This window comes from Lepisma saccharinum, chromosome 18 (genome assembly GCF_977018435.1).
Source record: "Lepisma saccharinum chromosome 18, izLepSacc3.1, whole genome shotgun sequence".
NCBI lineage: Eukaryota > Metazoa > Arthropoda > Insecta > Zygentoma > Lepismatidae > Lepisma > Lepisma saccharinum.
Window position 1 is genome coordinate 22823970 of NC_139246.1, and position 22109 is coordinate 22846078.

The 22109-nt window shown below is 37.0% G+C and overlaps 2 protein-coding genes across 12 annotated transcripts in view; one reads left to right on the forward strand and one right to left on the reverse strand.

Moving 5' to 3' along the window:
- Nucleotides 1–81: 81 nt before the first annotated feature.
- LOC146001901 (zinc finger SWIM domain-containing protein 7-like) lies at nucleotides 82–13611 on the reverse strand. Of its 5 annotated transcripts, none has more exons than XM_083139623.1 (3): nucleotides 12989–13611; nucleotides 3121–3217; nucleotides 82–791 (listed from the first exon to the last, which is right to left on the reverse strand). In XM_083139623.1, exons 2-3 carry the CDS (start codon nucleotides 3215–3217, stop codon nucleotides 442–444), a joined length of 447 nt encoding a protein of 148 aa, XP_082995749.1. In that variant the 5' UTR covers nucleotides 12989–13611; the 3' UTR covers nucleotides 82–441. The 5 variants fall into 5 exon arrangements, with proteins under 5 accessions (XP_082995749.1, XP_082995748.1, XP_082995747.1 ...); XM_083139622.1 differs by having other exon boundaries at nucleotides 12965–13611; XM_083139621.1 differs by having other exon boundaries at nucleotides 13139–13610.
- Nucleotides 13612–14547: 936 nt separating this feature from the next.
- Nucleotides 14548–22109, forward strand: part of LOC146002466 (uncharacterized) — a 31064-nt gene continuing 23502 nt past the window's right edge. Inside the window, exons 1-2 of one of the 7 annotated variants that reach the window (XM_083140328.1) lie at nucleotides 14548–14627; nucleotides 20378–20572. In XM_083140328.1, the coding sequence (XP_082996454.1) occupies nucleotides 20388–20572 (185 nt within the window). In that variant the 5' untranslated portion in view covers nucleotides 14548–14627; nucleotides 20378–20387. Of the gene's footprint in view, nucleotides 14771–20374; nucleotides 20573–22109 lie in introns of all 7 variants that reach the window. The other 6 variants (XM_083140329.1, XM_083140333.1, XM_083140326.1 and 3 more) reach the window with 6 other exon arrangements.

Below are 22109 nucleotides of genomic sequence, written 5' to 3' on the forward strand. Positions count from 1 at the left end.
TTATGTATGTTGCCTAACTCAAGTACAATGGACAAACTTATTATAGACGTTTGCTCATTGCTGTAGACTTAGACAAGAAGCAAGTATTCCACAATCTAGGTGTTACAATTTTATACATGATTCTAAATGACAGGCTAGACACTAGGCTCATGATGAAAGGGCATTTAAAGCAATAACACAATTTTAATTTTCAATATGAAATGAGGTGGAAGACAGGTAAGGTAGATATTTACAATCAGTTTTTTCTACAGCTACATTGAACAGATGAAGTTGCTATGTACAGAAACTTGAGGATATATGAAAATATAAAAGTATCAACATGGAACGTATATTTCTTGTATAAAAAAAACAGGTTCCGTACCATGATACTAATCCATGCACATTTGGGGATGGATTTACCAAGTTCAGGACATACAGAAAACACCACACTCTTAAAAGACATTATGTATGCATTATGCCAGAACTCTCGCACAAGATTCTGCTAATCTCATCATTGCTAACTTCAACTTCTCTGTGCTTCCCAGTAACTTCTGCAATGCAGGCTGCTATTACGTGCTTGCATGAAACATGCATCTTGGTTCCTATCACTTGGAAATGATATGCCGGGCATGGGCAATAATTGACGGAGGGAAAGAGCGTGTACAACTTCCCAGAGCTTCCTGTAACTTGCATTATGCAACGCCCACTGGGTGAATGGAGCATCGTGATTCCGTTTGCATCCAGTAACTCCAACGCTCTTTCCAGAGGGCTCCCAAATACGTTATGCAATGACAACAGCATTTCGTCTGTAACTGGAAAGTGACAAATATGTTACTATTTTATTCTCCTGTGCTGAATAAAAGGAAAAATGAAAAAGTAGTAATCAGGGAAGGTAAATACAGGGTGCACCTGAAAATTTTCACCCTAGTGCCTGAATTTTTAAATCCAGTTTGGAAATTTTTTGTAAAACATACCGTATTTACTCATGTATAATGCGCACTTTTTTCCAAAATTTTTGCCCCCAAAAACTGTGGTGCGTATTATGCACGGAATAATTCAGACAGCCAACATGAAACCATACAGGGTCATTCCATGATTTTGGGACACTTACATTGATTTTTCATGTTTACGGAACCCTATCATGTTATATATCGTTGTAAAGCTTGAATCCTGCAGTTTCTGAATATGGAAACAGTATTCCATTTAAGATAACGACGCTAATGTGAAATGTGGTTGAAATAAGTTCATCAAAAAATGAAGAAATGTTCTGATTTTTATAGTACTAGTACTGCTATTTGGAAAGTCCTGAATGTGCCTCGTATAAATGTTACATTAAAGCAATAAGCAATTGAATAAGTATGACATCATTCACTCTTGATCAGCATAGCAACAGATTTACAACCTACAACTAAGAAAGCCATTTCTTGAAACTGGATTGTACTGCGCATTATATACGAGATATAATTTTTTATCACTTTTACCTATCCAAAACCAGAGTGCGCATTATACACGCACGTGCACTATACACGCGTAAATACGGTATTTCAAGTTTGCTTTTTTTTAAATAATGAGTAAAATATTTTTTAAAAAAATATTTATGTATCATTAAATCAGAATAACAAACATGGCATTATGCATTTTTGCACTGTTGCTAGCCGAATTTCAAAATCTGCAGCAATATGGTAGAGTCAGCCATGTATTAGAATGTATTATATAAACGCATGGCCACGAAAATAGGCGGAATTGTGCTGGTGCCATGTATGGGAAAAGCAAAGCGAGAGCGGGACAAAAGTTGCTGGTGTCAGCACTGTGTGGGAAAGTCAACAGGCTGCATTGCCCAGTTCGAGTGTCAGACCGACACCTCTTTGGGGAACTCTTGAGTCAACCCTAACCTTTTGAGCAAATACTGTCAGTTTGTGTCACATGGATTACAAAGACCAAATCTACGAGATCTTTCATTCATTTAAACCTCTGAACACATGGGGTTGTGCAGCACAAACTTCTGCCACCTGCCTAATTTCATGGTCATGAGTGTAGTTTAACCATGGTGTTACCAGTTGAATCTTCTTGAGGAAGGCCACTTGGGTGCAAGAATTAATTACTTTTAATCCAATCCTTTATTAATTTAATAAATGAAATGTTTTAAGCTTGGATTCATGGCTTTTTGGTCTGTATTAAAAAAAAGAAACTGTCTCCTGAAAAAAGAGGGGCTGGTGCAGAATAATTTTTAGTTTCGTCTACGCCTGGTAATTATACTTCGGTACACAAACATCTTTATAGCTGGAATAACAAAATCTTAACGAGCCACAATAAAATTTGTAAAGTTTGAACAGTTTAAACCACGAAAAATCCAGATTTGTCCAATTATTCAAATACATTCACTAGTACATGACACTTTTGTTATTAATGAAAAATGAAGCTTGCATATTCATACATAAAGTAATTTTATAACATCTGAGCCCTATTAATAACATTAGAAATAGAAAGAAGTACAAAACAAAATTATTTACTATCGTTTTTACAATTGTTAATTTTGAGTCTTGCTGGTGAAGTATCAGCCTATCCCTAATAATAATACCAGAAGTACATTATTATTATTATTTCCAATAAGTAGAGGTATACATATTTCATTTTTGAAGAAAACACGAAATGTGAAATAATACATTCTAATGTTAATTTTTAATGTTTCTGACAGGTGTGAGGTGAATTTTCCTACCATTTTGTCACAAAATGAACTGCAAAATGCAAAATAGACTCTTAAACACAAAATTTAGAGTTTATTTACTGGCACGACACTATCTGAAGTTTGAATTATCATGTAAATTATGCAATTCACTGGAAAAAATGATTCATTCTACTGTAAATATTTGAGAAACAAAAATGGATCCCTTTATACAGAAATAAACTTAATAATCTGCTAACTACATAAATGTTCCATTAGAAGGGATAAGTTTATTTTGTATATAATAAGTGGTTTATAAATTAAATTTAGAATTATATTCACAATTTTAAAAGAAAAATGTCATTTTATATACCGCTTTTGAACCCGAAATTAACTAGTTTCTGTACTGAAATGTTACTTCTTTATTTACAAAAAAATATGTGCCTCTACCAATAAGTTATCTAGATTATATAACCTACATGTCCCTTTTTCCTTATACATTACTCCTACTTCATTTAAAATGCTGCATGTTACGTCTGGTATCAATGACGAATGTGGTCCTCCTTCAGTTGACATCTGTAAAGAACAAAATAGCATTTTATAAAGCCAACTTCTATATTATTTCCGTCATTATTGGTACTATGCAATGCAACAAATAAACTAACTAACTCTCTCTCTCACCTGTGAACAAATATGTTATCATCCATAGAAAGGGTATTTCGATAAAATACAGGCTTTTAAATAAAACAAAAGATATATAATTTCATAATGGCATAGTATTGTTAAACAAATGATACCATGACGAAAAATTACCTGTAACATACAAAAATGTATGTTTTCTTGAAACGCTCATTAACTTAAATATCTACTTCTGTGATACATTTGTGTGTGTATTCTGGATTTTATTAAACTAAAAAATTTCAAAATCTAGGCAAAAGGATCTACCACCCACTGCTTGTCCAGTTATACAAGTATACTAAATGAAAAAAGTTTATATTGGAAATATTTATTATTATTTTTGTCACTACTTCAGTTGTTTGTGTCAGCAAGAGCAGAATCAGAATACATTTTCCTACTGTTATTTTTTTTAGTAAGAAATAGGTTTTTATGATGTGAAAACATGCATTCCGCATGATTTTAATGCACTTCATAATGTAAGATGTATCTGACAAAGTGGGATTGGAAACAATATCATTCTTTCTTTTTTTACACCCAGAATATGGAATGTGACCCAATATGGCTGCTTAAGCCTCGGCTGGATGTTGAAAGAAATCCAAATTTCGAGGGTGTCCTTAGTTCCGTTCTAACAACAGTACCAAGGGAACACGAGGGAGGCGCTGACGTCGCTTTCAAGAAATTCTCCTTTTTCCCAGTCACAAAACTCCCATATTCTTACCATCGTTACCCAGTTTCAGCAACCCGACCTCGCTGCTTTTACGATCTGGCAGGGAGAGGGGGAGAATGAATGGTCGTTCCCACTGGCCACTGACAGATGTGCCGAAACCCTGAAGAATAACTGTTTTCCTTTCCTTAGTTGAAAAAAAACCTTACACATCGTCCTTTGAGATCACCAGCCTATGCACTGTGAAGCTGCATGTTTCTTTTTGTTTCCGTCTGTACATTCATTTCGTTACAGTAAAATGGCCAACTAACATAGATTATGTAGTAAAATACCTAAAATATAAATTCTCCACTTTGGAATCAGGATCCTGTTGTTACTGTTCTCGTACAAGAAGCTACACACTTTGTGTTATCAGGGCCTCTCCGATGGCGTAGTGGTGACGTCGTCGCCTTGTAATCAAGGGACCCCCGATTCAATACTCGGTGGAGGCGTAGTGGCTCCAGTGGCAATGAAGGGGGGGGGGGAGGTGTAGGAGCCCCACAATGCGCTCTTGAATATTTTATATAATCGCAGAAATTCCACATATAGTGTCGCTTATAAAAAAAATCGATTTACGAAACAGAAATCTAGTTCCCAGTAACATCATATACGACGTCTGCGATAACAAGCAGTGACGTATTATCTCAGCCAGAGGGGCCCCAGTAACTTGTCATATGGGTCCCCCTCAGAAATGCAGAATTAAATTACTGGCTCGCAGATGTCCATCGATAGGAAAATATCCCTCATCTCATACCTTTGTATCTACGCAGTTTGTCGTAAACGTAGTGTAGCGTGTCAATTGTCTACAGTTATGAATCCAGTAGAAATATTCAGTTGCTCAACCAGTCTATCCTTATTTTACAATAAACATCAAAATTGTTAATTTGTAACCTTTTAGTTTTACACGTGATATTTAAAATGTAACTTCCCACCTAATATTTTCAAGGGGGTCACAATTCTTTTCATATTGAAATAAGAGCTGAAATGAATTTCCCATATTGTCTACACTTGTTACATTTTACTTCAAAGGGGACGAAAACCTTAGTTAAAAGTGGGACCCATAGTAAATTATCCCTTTGCAGTAAAGACCATTATCCCATCCTCTGCCACGCAGGGTATACAACGTATGAGTTAAATGTGACCATTATTTTGTGTAATTTGTAAGTTCATTTTTCTTACAATTTGGCATTTTGTGGACATTTCTGTCGAACTACTTCTTATTTTCCAATGTTTTACGATTTTTTTATCTGCAGTGTTCGAAGGGAAAATTCCTCGCTGAAAATTTCCTTGTTCGCGTTGGGGATAGAAGGAAGGATCCTTGTGTGAAACAACTTGAAGATAATGCAGTAGGTGAAGGAGAATGATTATGCAAATTCGAGCACTGATGGTCTATTAATAAAAAGGTTCTTGTTTCATGAAAAAGTATTTAAGAAAGTATGATCACTGGTCTATCGAAAAAAGAATGGCAGCATTAAAATTATGTATAATGATGTTGAGGTCTACTAACCTGTGGCAACCTTCTTTTATTTTGTTGGGTCGGGGGGGGGGGGGGGGTTTCAGTCCTTCCAAGCTGCATTTCGTGGAGTGACAAATTTTCAGTGAATAGAGTTTCTTCGCAGCTTTATTATCTATCACTCAATACTAGAGTCCGCAGTTATTTCTTCGTAGCAGATTGAAATGTACCTTGTGATAGGTTACTACAGACAATCTAGATGTCCGGTTCAACCCCCTTTACTGAAGGATAAGTTTGTTGCTTGAGTATATTACTCACTCAGTATTAGAAGGCTAATATGAGCGACTCTTACGTTGAATCTTGGCCTGGAGGAACCAGGGGCTGAAGGCACGTCCACCTCAAAGTCCAAAAGAGGAGTGTTTACTATCATTTTACAATTCCACCAAAACAGTATTTTTTAATATCTGTGTAATATATGTAACATCATTAAAAAAATATTTCAAGCAAAAATACAAAGCATCAGGAACAAAATATTTGGCAGCGGGAAGCTTCCCCCTCCTCCAAAAGTGATACCTGGCTGTGTCCCTGCGTTGAAGTAGAGAAAATATTTTCAGATTCTTCTTCCAGTTATTTTTCAGAGATTCAGACCATCCTGATTTAGTTTCAAGAAGGTACTACAGTGATATAAGTCGATAACAAAAAAATGGGAAGGCATAATATTTGAGGTAAAAGTTAATTTCTTGTACAACGAAGGGGGGAGGGCAGATACTAGCTAACTATTGTACCTCCGTCCCACTCTGGCATCATATTTTTTTTTTACACTAAGGGGGCCCTCAATATTTTACTTGCAGGGGGGAGCCAAAGATCTGCGCTACCCCACTGAGTGGCTCGGATCCCACTTTAAACTATACGTCCAGTCCCGATTTGCCTTTCTGTGCATAAATTGGTCTTAAAACAAGTTTAACAAACAAACTTTTTGCTATCAGTTCACAATCATAATTGGCTGTGCTCTAATATAGAGGGAGATTAAATATTTGGTTAAATGATAGAATACATTGCCGTAAATGAATTTCAGTGTTGGTGTTTTATTTTCATTTGGTATGAGCTCAAATTACCATTTTAAACCTTCGTTTTAAAAGTAATTCAAACACAAAAATTGTTATTGGGGGTCATTTTGAGTTTTTTCGACTTTATTACTACCTTCATTTGAATTTTTTATTTTCTAAAAATTTCGGGGGGGCTGTAGCTCCTTTAGTACCCCCTCTGCGTATGCCAGTGCCCTCTGGATCTCCCTCCCCTAAATAGTCCTCGGCTCAAAAGTGACAGAAAAGCCAAGGTGAATTCCTTTTTATAATCTCTAATTCTCCGAAACTATTCTTTTTGGAATGAAAAAAATAGAGATTAAAGTTGATTTCCAAAAAAAAAAAAAAAGTATTGAAGGAGAATAACAGGGAAGTTTTCCCTTTGTAAAGTCGGCTGGGCGTCTCACTGGCCTGCTGGAAACTAAGATTAGGTTCCTGGGCGTGTTTTGTGAGGTCGGATTTTTGCGGCCTTCTCTCTTCATAAAGTGGCTCTGGGGTTCACCCATTCTCAAATAAATAGGTACCAGTGGAGGACGACACCCCTAGGGGCGGGGGAGGCTAAAGGAGGCTGGAGCGTGATGCTTAAAAACCAAAGGATAGAGAATGAAAGTGAAAATAAAGATTGATTGATTGATTTGTGGTTTTAAGTCCACTTTATGCACAGAAAGGCTAATCGGGAGTGGACCTACAGTTTAAAGTGGGATCCAAACCACTGTGCCATGTGCCTCCAGTGGAAATAAAGAGGCAACACAGGCTGAAAGAGAGGAAAAGGAAGAGGAAAACCAACCAAAACAGACAATAATAACAGAGGGAGGGGTGGATTGAGAGAAATGAAGATAAACATTTCTCACGATGGAGTGAGAAAAGGAACAAAGAAAAAAAAGAGTACAGAACGATAAAGAGATAAAGGAAGGAAGAGAAACAAAAATATAGGCATACAGAAAACAACTATAGAAAGAGAGAGAAAGAGAAGGGCTAGAAATGAAGGAAGCTCTATATCTGAGCAAGGGAGAGAGAGCAAAGAACACAGGAGGGAAAATGGAACAAGACCTAATCGTGAAAAAGATACTATGGTTTTACACACAGAGAAAGATAAAAGGGAGTTTTCTGTATTACAAGTTCTAGACTCCAGCTCAAATGAGGCGGAAAAAAAAGTCTCCCTAGTTTCGAGAGTAAGCTTAATTTTAATCTTTTACTCGCTAAACTGCTGGAAAAGGAACACAATTCAATTGTATTAAAATATTATGCATTACTAAGGAGGGCCCACCAGGTGGCTTAATGGTAACACCTTGTAATCAGAGGGCACCGGGTTCAATAGCCGGTGAAGGCACGCCGCTCCCGAAGGAGTGGTTTGGATCCCACTTGAAACTAAATATTAAGATTTCACCAGATTTCTGACTGTGATGCACCGCAAGGTCATAAGTCATATAGGCTGGAATGTCAGTTAATGAATGAATGCTTCCTCAGTTAATGTTACCAATGTCAAGTCACTGTTCAAATTGAAGGGGATTCCAGGAAAGTGTCTCCTGTCTCATTTTCCCCAGCCTCCACATCTTTCAACCAGTAACATAAATTTTCTGTTATTTTTGTATAATTTGTCTTTTAATTTTTAGATTCATTTAACGCCGACACGTCAGTCAAAATTGTCAATTTTTACATAATCTTATATTAATTTTTGTATTAAGTCCTATGTTATGCACAGATAGACTAATTGGGATTGGACCTAACCCTAACCCGGGAACCCTTGATTACAAGGTGATGACGTTTCCACTATGCGATCGGGGAGATCATTAATTTCAGATGAAATTCATGGTTTGGAAATAAATTTATTAAAATTTTGTTACTCCACACCAAAGCCACACAGAGCATTGTCGTCCTATTAAATTTTGTGCTTTACGTTTTATAATAATAATAATAATAATATGATGATGAATGTTAATTTAAATTTTTGTTTTATTATTTACTTTGAGCTTCAATAAATTAAAATAAGTCAGTTCTTGGGTCTCACCGCGGCGCAAAAGATTTAGTATAAGTATAATTATTGTATTAGGTAAAAACAAAAGTCAAAATGCGAAAATGGGAATCTCTGAACCACCCTCTTCCATCCTACTTTTTCTTCAATTCCCATTATGATGCATATAACCTAGATATGTAAAAAAAAAAACCGGAGAGCATCACAGAGTAAGTCAACGAAGTAACTGGCTTTCTTGATTCGGATCAGACTTGTACGAACCGACGTAATTTGTGTAAACTAAGTGATGGCGATTCACTTCCTCGACTTGCAAGACTGTCTGTCTTGTATTTTGAAAGTAGACACCCACTGAAGGAATGAATGCACTTCCCTGAGTTTCCAAGGTCTTTGCGCGGACAAAACATAAACCAGATGTCAAAGCAAGATAAGTTTACAAATTGCGGTGTGAAACCCTCCCCCTCCTCCGCTCCGAGCGGCACATGACCGGTGCTGCAGATGGGAGAATACACATTCAGAGGGTTGCTTGCCCAGAAGTGACAGCAGCGCCATAAGCGGAAAATCCTCGAACTTGCAAAAGGCGTGGGAACTAAATACTTGTCTTTTTTTAAATAAAATTATGTAATTTCTGTTGAAGATATTGTGCAAACGCTTGGAATTATCTATATAAATTCACGACATTAAGATGCACAATATTGAACTTAAATGCTAAAATGGTTTAAAACTCTTCAAACGCCCCATTTAAAGCTGCTTTCAGATCCAATTAATGCTGAATTTCCAACTTTTTGTACGCCAAACTAGAATCCCAAATTGATTTTTTATTCATTACATCACTCCGTGTATCCTTCTAGAAAAGCCTTGCAGAGTTTCATCGAAATTGGAAGCTTATGTTAGGAGATTTTGTCAATAGAAGGAGAAGCAGTTTTCAGCTGTTGAGAGAAACATCCAGCCCAGGCTTAACATGATATAATAATTAACAGTGTACAAAAAAAAAAAAAAAAAAAAAAAAAAAAAAAAAAAAAAAAGCACTGCAGGTTATCATAATATGTCATCTGCATAAACATCGTTGGTTGTTTCAGAATAGAAGGTTTATAGGACCTTCTCAAGAAAAATGTAGGAAAAAATATATTTTACAGAAGTACATGTTTCAGTAAAGCAGCACTTAGAAATATTGGAATATTATCACAGCCAGTGCTCGAAGTGAAGGGGGATGGTAACCCACAACTACAAAACTTTTGCAAAGCATTCTCCAGCTGTCAACATGCTAAACCATAGGAGCATCCCCAAGTTAAACATTTTCACTTCAAGCACTGATCACAGCTGTTTTGTAAACAGGGAATTCTTTATGCCTACTCCATCTACAATATATCATGAGCACTGATAATGGCCCTACTCTATTGCTTTTATTAATGCAGTGCTGTGCCACTGCTGCATGCTTTCACGATTGTGTTGAGTATTTCTTTTGTTATTAAGAAAAAAAAGTATGAAGGTGAACACTGAAAATTATGAAAATTGAGTAAAACAAAATTCCCAAGTAACCAAAAGTGGTTGGTCCAACGTTAGGCCAACTGTACGGAAAATGGGCGAAATGTAAGAACATACCGCTGGGCAACGGTAATTTTGGCTGTGGTTCCATGTAGTTTTTATGTTGGGCCAACATATGTTTTACTACTGAAAACTAAAAAATAGATAGGTTTGTGTTCTGATATATACATAATTTATTGTGAGGCCAAATGTAAACAATAGTACAAATTATATTTATGAAAAAAAAATACACATCACTTTCTCAGTCACATGGTATTATTGTTTTCAAGGCACCATACCTTTAAGTGGAGCACAGAAACCTTCAAGAGTTCACTTAGTTTTCCATCGTTCATGCAATTTAGTCTGCACATAACATTGTTAACCACCTTCACAATGATACCTGTAAGAATGTTATTGTTCTACTACAGCTGAAGAGACAAACAATAAGCAATTCTCAAAACATCTTTCATCCATGGAGGCTGACAAAGGAGTGGTGAGTGACTGCAAGTTAAAAATAGCATCTACTTTCATTAAAAAAAAATATTATATTTCCATTATGTGCTGTAACTGAAATAGTCGAAAGAAACACTCTTACATGCAATTTATTTTACAATCTAGAATTTATAGCATACTCTTGAAAGTTGTCTTAGCATGAGAAAGTTGTTATTTTGACTCACATTTTCATGGTTGGCAACCACCGTTGGCCCAACATCAATTTGCCAATCAACGTAAATCCAACCTTTCCCAAACTGACATTTGTCCAACGGTTGTGGTTACTTGGGATAGTAACTATGCAAATACTGTTGAATAATAATAAAATATGCATGGAAAAATATAAGCGAGTGGGACTGCCTACAAGAAAATTGCTTTTGTGCACCATTTTTCAGTAATGGTTAGAAAAGTATGAAGTAAATGGCAAGATTGTTTAGCTAGAGCTTCTGTTAATAACACAATAAGTTTGCTGGTCAAACTAATAGAACATTCGGAATATATTAGTAAACCCTATGCATGCTGCCTATGGCATTATGAAAAGAATATGTGCACTGTGGTGTTAAATAGAACTCTTCTACTGTTCTGGTAATTCTGACAAATCCTATGCTTATAGCAAGAGTTTTGGAAAAAAACAATGCAAGAATTTGTAATCACACTCCTGCATGGAAATATTTCATACATCTTCTGGGGATGTCCTAATCTGATACATGCTTTCTTTCTAATTATCAGCTAAAATTTTCGTGCAAATCGATATGAGCATATACGTATATCATGCACCTAGACTTGCCAACCAACCCTTACGGAATGGCCAGGAGTCTCCTGGAATCACACTCACTCTCCCAATCTACCACACAAACTTCATTATCTTCTGGAATGACAAGATTTAATGGTAACGATTAGATAAACCGGAAACACATTTCTTGAAATTTACAGGAGAAAAGACGAGAAAGTACTTGTGGACTTTCTGAAGCTGGGGAAAGTGTTTTTACAAATTGTGCAACTTATTTGGCCTGTAAATAAGGTATTTTTCGACATTCATGTATCTCCGTTGCACGATAGGTTGTGCCGCCATTACCATCGACTACGTGAATCAAATGTTCCGTTCATTCGATTACGTAACCCCCTGTCAGTGTAGCAACCACGCGGTAGTTTTACAAGATGACGTGTGAGCGGGATTTTTTTTTCCAATTTAATTTTCTGTTTGCCTAACCTAACCTTCCGTGAATGGTTTGTGGATTAATAACAATCATTTTTCGGTTAATAAGTGTTAGTGTAACAACCACGTGGTAGTTTTACAAGATGACGTGTGAGCGGTTTTTTTTCCAATTCAATTTTTTGTTTGCCTAACCTAACTGAACCTAACCTTCTGAGAATGGTTAGTGGATCAATTTTCGCTTAAAAACCTTTTGTGAATAGTTTGTGCGGCATTTATCGGTTCATAAGTTTGGAAACACTGCACATCAGCTGACGATACTGCATGACGATAGACAATGTGAGTCAAGATTTGCCCGCCAAATTAGCAACAACCAATAAATAATTATAATGTTAAAAAGTAACGCTTTTTTCATGGAAAAAAAGTGATCCAAAGTTGAAAAATGTTTCGCTATGCATACGAGGTAAGTAGAAATGAATTTTATTTGAAAATACACGAGTTAAATGTGTGTCTCCGGCATATCTAACTGGTACCGATTTACTAATATATTTTTTATTGCTATCTTTTTTACTTTGTTTTGTCATGCATTTACCAATCGAATGCATTTCTTCCTGAAACCAAACAAATAAAGCTTATATTATTTTGAAGACCAGTGAAAATTGAATCATTGTTTATGTAAGTGGGAGGGGGGAGAAACACATTGTTGTGGTAAAACATTTTTTCGAGCTGCAGAAAACCTAAATGGATCTTCTTGCATCAAAGTCTCGTTACCACCCACTTTTGATGAATTTTGTTCGCTGTATGTTACAGTGGGATTAAGTGAGTTTCAGTGTTCATTGTCATTGCCAGCTCTGAGTATGTAAGTTGATTTTGTTTTCTTTACTTACAAATTGTGGCTGTTTCGATCAAATTGATTCAATTGTGTATTCACAGACCACAGATGATATTCAGGACATTTTAATGTAAAGGATTTGAAGCTTATAAAGAAATCTCCTTGAATTTTATTCTTTAAAATTTACAAGCCTACATGCACCTGCAAGCACATCTGGATATGTACCTAAATGCATTAAAGCATATTTAGCTATTTTTTTTTCTGCGACTCAAGTGCAGGTTATTATTATTTTTTTACGGCAGAAATGGAAAATAAGAATATATACAGTTACAGTATATGCACGTTTATTGTAACACATGGCTTAAATTAAACAGAGAAAAATAGAAATTGGTGAAGATACATTTGCATACAAATCCAATCTGGTTGAATGGTCAAACCTTGGTCAAGCCAATTTGAAGAACCTTTTTATAAATCGTTGATTCAAAGCCTTGTTTCCCAATATTTTTACACTTATAGGAAAGTAATATAGCCAAACAATATTTTTCAAATGTTATGATACAATAATAAAATAGAAAAACCTATTTCTTCTGTGATACAAAACACTTTCGTACCCTCCGCCATGGAAACAATCTAGTGTTGCCAAAACATATCAAGTCAAACTTTTCTGTTTTTCCTCGGACATTTATTAGCTTCTCGAGTATTAAATATTTATCTCTTAAGCGCTTAACAATAACATACACAGAAATTTCTTTAGAAAAATATGATGAATATATTAACTTGGTCGTATCCAGATAACTTAACTGTAGAGGCCAGTGACTTAGCACAACTTTTCTGCTTTGATGAAGATCATGAAATGTTGAGAAGTAGCGCAGCAGGTAGAAACATATTATATCCAGTTAAAATTTGGGTAACACTTTACTATACCAGAGACGGATTTCTTGAAATTTGCAGGAGAAAGTACGTACGCAAATAATTTTCTGTAGCGTTTTTGATGTTCGGGAATGTAGTTTTGATCCATTTTAATGCGAATGCATGTGGTTTTGTACGAAAATCTATTTCCGACGCGCTATTGCTGTTGCCGCCATTTGCTTTCTGCACGAGAGCAAAATACGCTCCGTATTGTCCGTATGAGCAGGAGGAACATCTCGTGGAGTGAAGGAAGGAAGTTGGCAGAAGATCGTGACAGATGGCGAGCTCTCTGCAAAACCTCGACACCAATCGGTAGAAGAGGATCGGAATAAGTAAGTAAGTATTGTCCGTATATGCTAAATTGAACGAAAGGAGTGCTAATGGAACCTAACCTAACAGGCCTAACCTAAACTAGTAGGCATACCTCGTCCCCGTGATGGTTCGTGGGGCTATCGTGAATTTTTGGGCTAATGTCAAGGGTTTTTGGGGTTACCCGTGGATGGTTTGTGGGAAATAAGGAACAACAGTAAGTACTCAGTGGCGTGCCCAAGGGGGGGTTGGTGCGGGTTATAACCCCCCCTTTGGCCCAGTATTCCTTAAAAAAAGAACGTCAAAGGTAGGAAAAGATGGTAAAATGAGGGCTGAGTACCAGAAAAAGTGTACATAACCCCTCCCTTTCAAAAATCCTGGGTACGCCACTGTAAGTACTTGTTAATGTAATTATTATTTCACCTAAATAAATGTTCCGCAATGCAGAATAGTACGTTAGCAATGTAAAAAAAATGCAAAATAAATTATTGATAGGTGTCTCTGGTATAGTTAAAGTAGTACCAAAATGAGATTAAATTGTAGAGAATATTTTAATTTTAACACATCACAGCACGATCACAATACCAGTATCAGTGAATAACTGAACAGAGGATTATTCAGGATCCTCAATCTGTGGGAGCGTAAGGGTAGTAGGATATCAACAACTCATGAACTGCTGGGCAGACTAGATGTATCCATAGTAGTTCGAGAACCTGACCATGTTGGTTATTTCGAGAATTATCGAGATTCTTCCTACAGCCAATAGCGAACCTTCTTACTCGCATTTGGGCCAATAGATTTTGTTCTTACATCTGTCTATGTGGCTTTGGCTAACAGGAACTAATTTTTTTTGTGTGGTTGTGTGTGTGGATGTGACTAAAGGTAAACATTTGTATGTTTTTGTGTTCAGAACTTGACGTAAATAAGATAACTTAGTCATTTGTAGTTGGGATCAACGTGCAAGTTATTCTTGACTTCTGGAGAACTATTGGTCAGTGTTTCTCTTTATTATAAAGGGTTAAAGTGTGAGTATTCTAATGTTGATGGCTCGTTGCGTCGTTGAATTTTAGACAGTGCAGTTGAGTTAATTTTAAATATGTTGTGTGAAATGAATCATAATTCGAATATTATACATTGTGAAAAATGACGTTTAGCACATGGCCAAACACATCAGCGTCTAGAAATGGTGTGGCTTGTATCGACAATATACTTTTCGTGACCCATATTTTCTCTGTTGCTTGTTTTATAATTGTCCCCGTGCATACTCCGGACTCGTATTTCCCTAATGTTACATTCCACACTTATGCGTTTTGAACGAGTGCATTTCTGTAGTATGTTACGTAGCATTTGTTACTCTGTCCTCGTGTTGAATAACCTCGTATTTATTTAAAAGTATATGAATGCAGTATTCTGAGCTCGTTGAAAAAAATTGGGTAACATTATCGTATGGGTAAAACGGATTCCTTCAAATTTCCTTCAAATTTACAGGAGAAAGTACTTACGGAAATCATTTTCTTGAGCGTTTTGGAAGTTCCTGAATGTAGATTTGATCCATTTTAATGTGAATGCGTTTTGTTTTCTGCGAAAATCTCTGTCCGACACGTTGTTTCTGCTCCCGCCATTTACTTTTTGCATGAGAGTGCAATGTTCCGAGTGTTAAGACGATGCAACCCCGTAGCCAGTGTTTCAGCCTCGCCGTGTTTTCACTAGAACCACCTGTCGAGTTCGGAACAAGCCATTTTTCCCGAATGGGTGTCACTTATCGCACAACATTGTAGCAACATTGTGTTCGGACGTCACAGGAGAGAGCTGTTTTTACAATTTTTCTTTGTATTTATGCTAATGGAACCTAACCTAACAGGCCTAACCTAACCACGTAGGCATTCCTCGTCTGACGTCAATATTCAAGGTTGCAAGATTGTTGTGCGTAAAGGAAGAGAATTAACGAATTACGAAAGAAAGATGGTTCCGGCCCGAATGGGTGTCACTTATCGCACAACACTGTAGCAACATTGTGTTCTGACGTCACAGGAAAGATCTTTTTCATGTTAGGCAATACAAGCTAACGCGTCTCTTAGCGAAAATAATAATTTTTCTTTGTATCTATGCTAATGGAACCTAACCCAACAGGCCTAACCTAACCACGTAGGCATTCCTCGTCTGACGTCAATATTCAAGGTTGCAAGATGGTTGTGCGTAAAGGAAGAGCATTAACAAATTTCTAAAGAAAGATGGTTCAGACTCGAATTGGTGTCACTTATCGCACAACACTCTAGCAACATTGTGTTCTGACGTCACAGGAGAGACCGTTTTCATGTTAGGCAATACAAAGGTAACGCGTCTCTTAGCAAAAATATTATTTTTTCTTTGTATTTATGCTAATGGAACCTAACCTAACAAGCCTAACCTAACCACGTAGGCATTCCTCGTCTGACGTCAATATTCAAGGTTGCAAGAGTGTTGTGCGTAAAGGAAGAGCATTAACGAATTGCGAAAGAAAGATGGTTCCGAATTGCTGTTTATGGACAATGAACGTGGTAAATCGCAAGGTTATTTTACAAGTTATACACGTAAATGCGACGTATTGGCATAATTTCAAATAGGGGCACGAAAGTAGATATTTTCCGGTGAACGAGGTTGCACCACTGCATAAATCGACAAAACACTCTCAGAACGCCCCCTAAACCAGTATGCTATCACGGCCATAATGTGTTACAGATTCGAAACAACAAGTAACAGTAAGTACTCGTAAATAGAGAAAATAAACATTATCTTAGTTAGAAATGCATTATTTCGCCTTAAGAAATGTTCCGCAACACGTTAGCAATGCAAAGAAGTCCGAAATATATGATTCGTAGGTGTTTCACCCATACGATAATAGTACCAAAAATGGTAATCACCCTCCTGTTGGCGTTTCTTAAATTCGAAATAGAGGAATCATTCGTCTTAAATACATTACGGAAAAACTTTATAAGAGGCATGTGGAATTGTGTCGAAACATGAGGAATAACGAAGTTTAGTCACTCAAGGAAAGAGTATGAAGCATTGGTATTCTTTATTGTGTTTCTATAATGCCCAACATTCCTTTGCGTGCTATAATCGTTAAAACGTAGTGCAATAATAAGAAAATGGCTACCATCAATAAAGCATTTTTAACAACTGAATTTGAACTTTGTAAAGATTTCTTAAGTTGAAATAACAGTGGATAGCTTTAACTTTCGGAGCTTTTTAGCCACGATCGTATAGTGTAGTATTAGATTAGATTTTGTTGTTGTTGAAAAGTACATTAATTTTATGAATAATAGTAATTCTGGTGGTATTTTTTAAAGCAAATATTCCATGAAGCTTATAGCCTCACTGCTCTTTCAGTCACAATTCTGGAATATTTTGAATCAATACATTGTAATTTTTAATAATAGTGTCAGCATAGTTGACTGTAAGAAAGTCATTCTGTTCTTGGTTTTATTAATTCATATGTAATAATTTTGTTACCATAATAATAGTTTTTGTGAATTGATATTCTAGTTCCAGAGTTGTATTGAATTTATAAACATACAAAGTGATATGATGGAACAGGATACAGCAGATTTCTCTCTCTCTCTCTGTGTATATTTAGCCTGGGAAAAATATTTTGTTTTTCTGTAGCTCACACATACCATTAATTGAATGCACAAACTGGTAATTATCACATCATAAATTTCATTGACTACTTTCACCAGGTGTCATCATTTGCCTTGGTGTGGTATAACATGCAAGTTATCTTCTGAGATATTTCTGTCAGCCTGTCACTGTGCAGGATGCCGGAGGTCCTGAGTTTGAATTGAAGCCTGGGCATGGGTGTTCTTTGTGTCCATCAGTTTTATCAAAGCATTTCTCATCCTCATCTTTGTGATTAGCCAAAAGTGGCAGAAATGGGAAGTGAAAGAAAGCAATCTAAGATGTTTCTTTCTTTGGTATGACTTAAGATGACCGGACCCCTCTCAGATTTTTTTCATATTTGGCATACTTACTAATTGAGGCCTGCTAATGATTAATTCGAAGTTAAAATTTGTCGGAAACATCTAGAAATTGCAAAATAATTGCGAACCATTGACGCTAGCCCCACGAACCATTGACGTCAGTGGCGTATACTGGGTTAAGAACCTGGGCTATCACACCATATCATAGTGTTCGAATAGACAAAACTTTGCTGGTGGGGGTGTTTTTTTAAACTCATTTGGGGTGGTGGGTTGAAGTGATGTGGCTCTGTGATTAAAAATATATACATCATAAATAAAACATGGAAATATACACCGTCAGTAAGGAAAGGATTTCAAGAATTTCATTCTTATTTGCATAAATGAGAGGCCCATATTGTGAAATATTATTTAGGCCGGTATACGAGAATAAAAATAAAATTTCAATCTACCTATTTTCACGATTTTAAGTTCGGGTACTCCTTGTTGGCGTAGTAATAACGTCGTTGCCTTGAAACTAAGGGGTCCCGGGTTCGATGCATGGTGGTTTAGATCCCACTTTAACTGTAGGTCCGATCCCCATTAGCTTATCTGTTCATAAAGTGTACATACAAGGAAAATCCACAACGATTTGGAGCTTATCGTCATTCGTAAGCCGAATAGACAGCTTGTTAATTATGTCCCTCATTTCAGTGCACTACACAACACACAGCACATATCATTCACAAAAATACAATCCACTTACTACTGTATTCACACGCTGCCTCTAAATAAATTCCATGCACCAAGACCACTCGACGCGATCTAGACTAGAATTGGTCCTTGTCATTTCGGTAAACCATTCACGCTCAGCCATCAATTCTCTACTCCCTGCTGTATCTAGTTGTTTTAAGGTCGACAACCTCTTTTTCAACTCTGCAAGCTTTCAATGATGTTCTTGTCCCTGCCACATGACACTTTCCCCTTTGGTCGCGATAATTTGGCTTCAAAATTCCCCCATTCCTGGGAAGATTACATGCTGGGAAAAATTGGTTTGCAACATTGATCGGAGCCCTGTCAAGCTTACCTGTCACCCCCGTGGAGTTGCCCGCCAGCTGGGCCAGGCATCTCGCGAATTCAAAGAAAGCGGGCAATGTTTCCAACTTCTAAGCAATTAGGTTCATCTTCTTATTGAAATGAACAATTTTATGCACATTTTCTGATAGATATTTTTTCTGTATTTTATTCCCTGAGTCTGGGCTTCGCAGATAGCCCTGAATATAAGCCTCTGATAGACGTGTGGTTAGGTTAGGCAAACATAGTTAAAATTTAGTGTCGTGGTAGTATCAGGATCTAGAAATTGCAAAATAATTGCGAACCATTGACGTGTGGTTAGGTTAGGTTAGACAAACATTGTTAAAATTTGGTGTCGTGGTAGTATGCTTGTGAAACAAAAAAAATCGTGAAAATCTACTGTTTCCATTCCGAAAACTAACACCTTATTTTTGCTTATTTTGCAATTTCTAGACGTTTCCGACAACTTTTAACTTCAGATTCGTGATTAGGAGTCCTCAATTAGTGAGTATGTCAAATATGAAAAAAATCTGAGAGGTGTCCGGTCATCTTAAGTCATTCCCTTTCTTTTGTGTCTTGTTAAGTTAAGCATTTAGTTCAGTGACTTGAGCAAAAAATGATGAGTTTAGAAATTTCGGTAACACTTCCGTATAGTGGAAACTGATTTCTTCATTTTTACAGGAGAAACTACTTACGGAAATCACTTTCTGTATCATCGTTGAAGTTCCTTTCGCCATGTAATATTTTTTAGCATGAAATTTTTTTCTATAAAAATATCTCTCTGACATGTAATTTTTGTTGCTTCCATTTGCTTCTATACGTGAAGGATGGTCCGTGCCTTTCATGATATAACCCCGTGTCAGTATTTCCAAACATGCATATTTGTTGCAAGATTTTTTTATTTTTCGAAAATTCAAACTATGCTTGCCTACCTTAACCTACTGGAAATAGGTTTCTGGGCTAGCGCCAATGGTTTGTGAGGCTAACGAGGTATTAGCATAATTTCAAATCCAGCCATGAAATTAGGTATTTTTCGGTGAAGAAGGTTGGAAACACTGCCACAACATGCAATGAACCTGTACGCTATTGCCACATTGTGTGTTACAGGACTGGAAAAAGGAAAAACAGTGAGTACTTGTGAATTTAAAAGTAGACATTATTTTCGTTAGAAATTCATTATTATATCTAAAGAAATGTTATTCAACGTAGCATTGTACGTTAGCAATGTAAAAAAGTGTGAAATAAATGATTTCTAGGTGTTTCCACTATAGAGAAGTGGTACCGAAATTTCTATGGTGACTAGATTATACATTAATATTTTTTCTTCCTTTATGGTTTAGTGTGAGTCACTGAGGGCTGGTTTTCTAATGTAGCTATAATTAACCTTTAGCGGTCGACTGGTCGAAATTTCAACCACCACATGTGAACCCCTTAACGCTGGGTAATTGATATTTCGACCATCAGCGAGCGTACAGCAGCAATTAACGTGCGATTTCTTAAAAAGTACACACAATATTTCAGTTCAGTCTTTTTTGCTTTAATTTATGATTAAGTAGCAGTTGATCAATGGTATACCTGGACTACTTATATGAGTTTTACTTTTTTCTTTTCTCTGACCAGTAGCAGTGTGAAGATGCATTTGGCACAGGGATTTAATCCTATGGATGCAAGTCGTCCCTCCATCTTTGGTCCAGTTCCTGTAGGCTTACAGTCGATGGGCATGACCAGCACAACCGATATATCAGGCGGGTGGTTGCAGGTTCCACCCACTCATATGCCATGGGGCATTCCAGTTGCAGAACAGCCGACAGTAGTCAGGTAAGAATTGACATCTCTGTAATTTTATGAAATTGTAATCAGTAATGTACTTTATGTCTATAAAAAGGCATCCTGCATGTGTGTTTTTTGCCATTCAGTACATACTTTCATAGCACGTAAAGGATCTTGTTGATGTCTCATCTTGATTGTGGAAACCTTTGAAAATGGATACTTTCTATCCTGCATGTATGCAACCGTGGTAGACATATCCATGGTTGCCACTGTTATGTATTTCTTCTAGCTTGATGCTGTTTCCAGTATTGGTGCCACTCACCTACTGTACCCTGTCGAGAATTATGTTGAATTTTTTTAAATCAACATATTTCGATGTTTTACGTAATATAAAATTGGTACCAGCGCACGGAGGACATAACAATGGAGATATTTGATCCCAAATTATGGCTTGCGTAAGTAAAAACCTGCAATCTACAGTTGTTCCGGCCAGAGATTGGACTTGGAAATTCAATTTTTATATTTTCTGTCGAAAACCAAGGAAGGTCGCATGAGTCGCTGAACCAATAGGGGTTCTCCAGTTGCCGTGGTGAGGCGTTGCCAATTTTTTTTGTTTGGAGAGGTTTTCGAAACAGGTGGCACTCTCAACAAGGCCAAGCATGGCAAAGTCTAATGGTTGCCGCAGCGCAGCAAAGGAATGGGTCTCAGATTTCCTGCCTCTCCCTGAAATGCGAGCGAAGGAAGCTTGTTGAGAGGAAGATGTGTCGTGGACGACGACAAAAATCAGGCATGTATCAACCAGTAGCAACACAGCTTTCCCCCCCCCCCCTGATCTGGAAGCATAAAGGCTGGGTTTCCTCAAGTCCGTACTTTAGCCAGGTGGACTTTAGAAGTACTTTCACAGATTTTTATTAGTAAAGACCTTTTGCATATACACTAAAATAACGTGTCAGAAAAAGCAACAACTCCAAACCAGCATTCCTATATGCTAACGATGTAAAATTATAGCTGCTGTTGTATTTGGTGCTATAGCCTATTCACTTTTGTGAAGCCTTTGGGCTATTCTACTTCAAAACACACTAAGGTAACAGATGAACTTTACTTCACAATAACACATTTCCGTCAGCCAAGAACAACTGAAAACGTTCATACACAACAAAATCTTCATGAGGCATGCAAAATATTTCACTTCCTTGAGGGGGTACAGAGCGTCAAGGTACTCCAGTCTTTCCCTTAAAAGAACTTTTAGTATGTTTATGGGTAGGGAATATAAACAGTGGGAGTACTATGAGGTTGCATGCTGGATAAACATTGCTATTTGTTTCCGGAGGTACGCTTCAATGAACAAATTTTCCTCAAATTGTGATGCATTGTGCATGCTGTGGAAGTTTATTGGTGTTGTTAATGGAGAACCTGTGTGTATGTTCATGTTTGTGAGACATTGCCATTTGTTTATTGTACAACGTGCCACGGTAGCTCAGTCGTTAGGGCATCTGAATACCATGCGAGAGACCGAGGGTCGATCTCCAGTGGGGGAAAACTTGGAATGTTTCCACCTGGTCAAGTGACTCCGGCGCCCGCCCAC

Bases quoted from the DNA above. Each gene is read 5' to 3' on its own strand.
- LOC146001901 (XM_083139623.1), bottom strand. From the start codon at position 3,217: ATGTCAACTGAAGGAGGACCACATTCGTCATTGATACCAGACGTAACA. The intron at 792-3,120 runs GTAGGTTATATA...GTCACTTTCCAG, and splicing joins GTATAAGGAAAAAGGGACAT to TTACAGACGAAATGCTGTTG.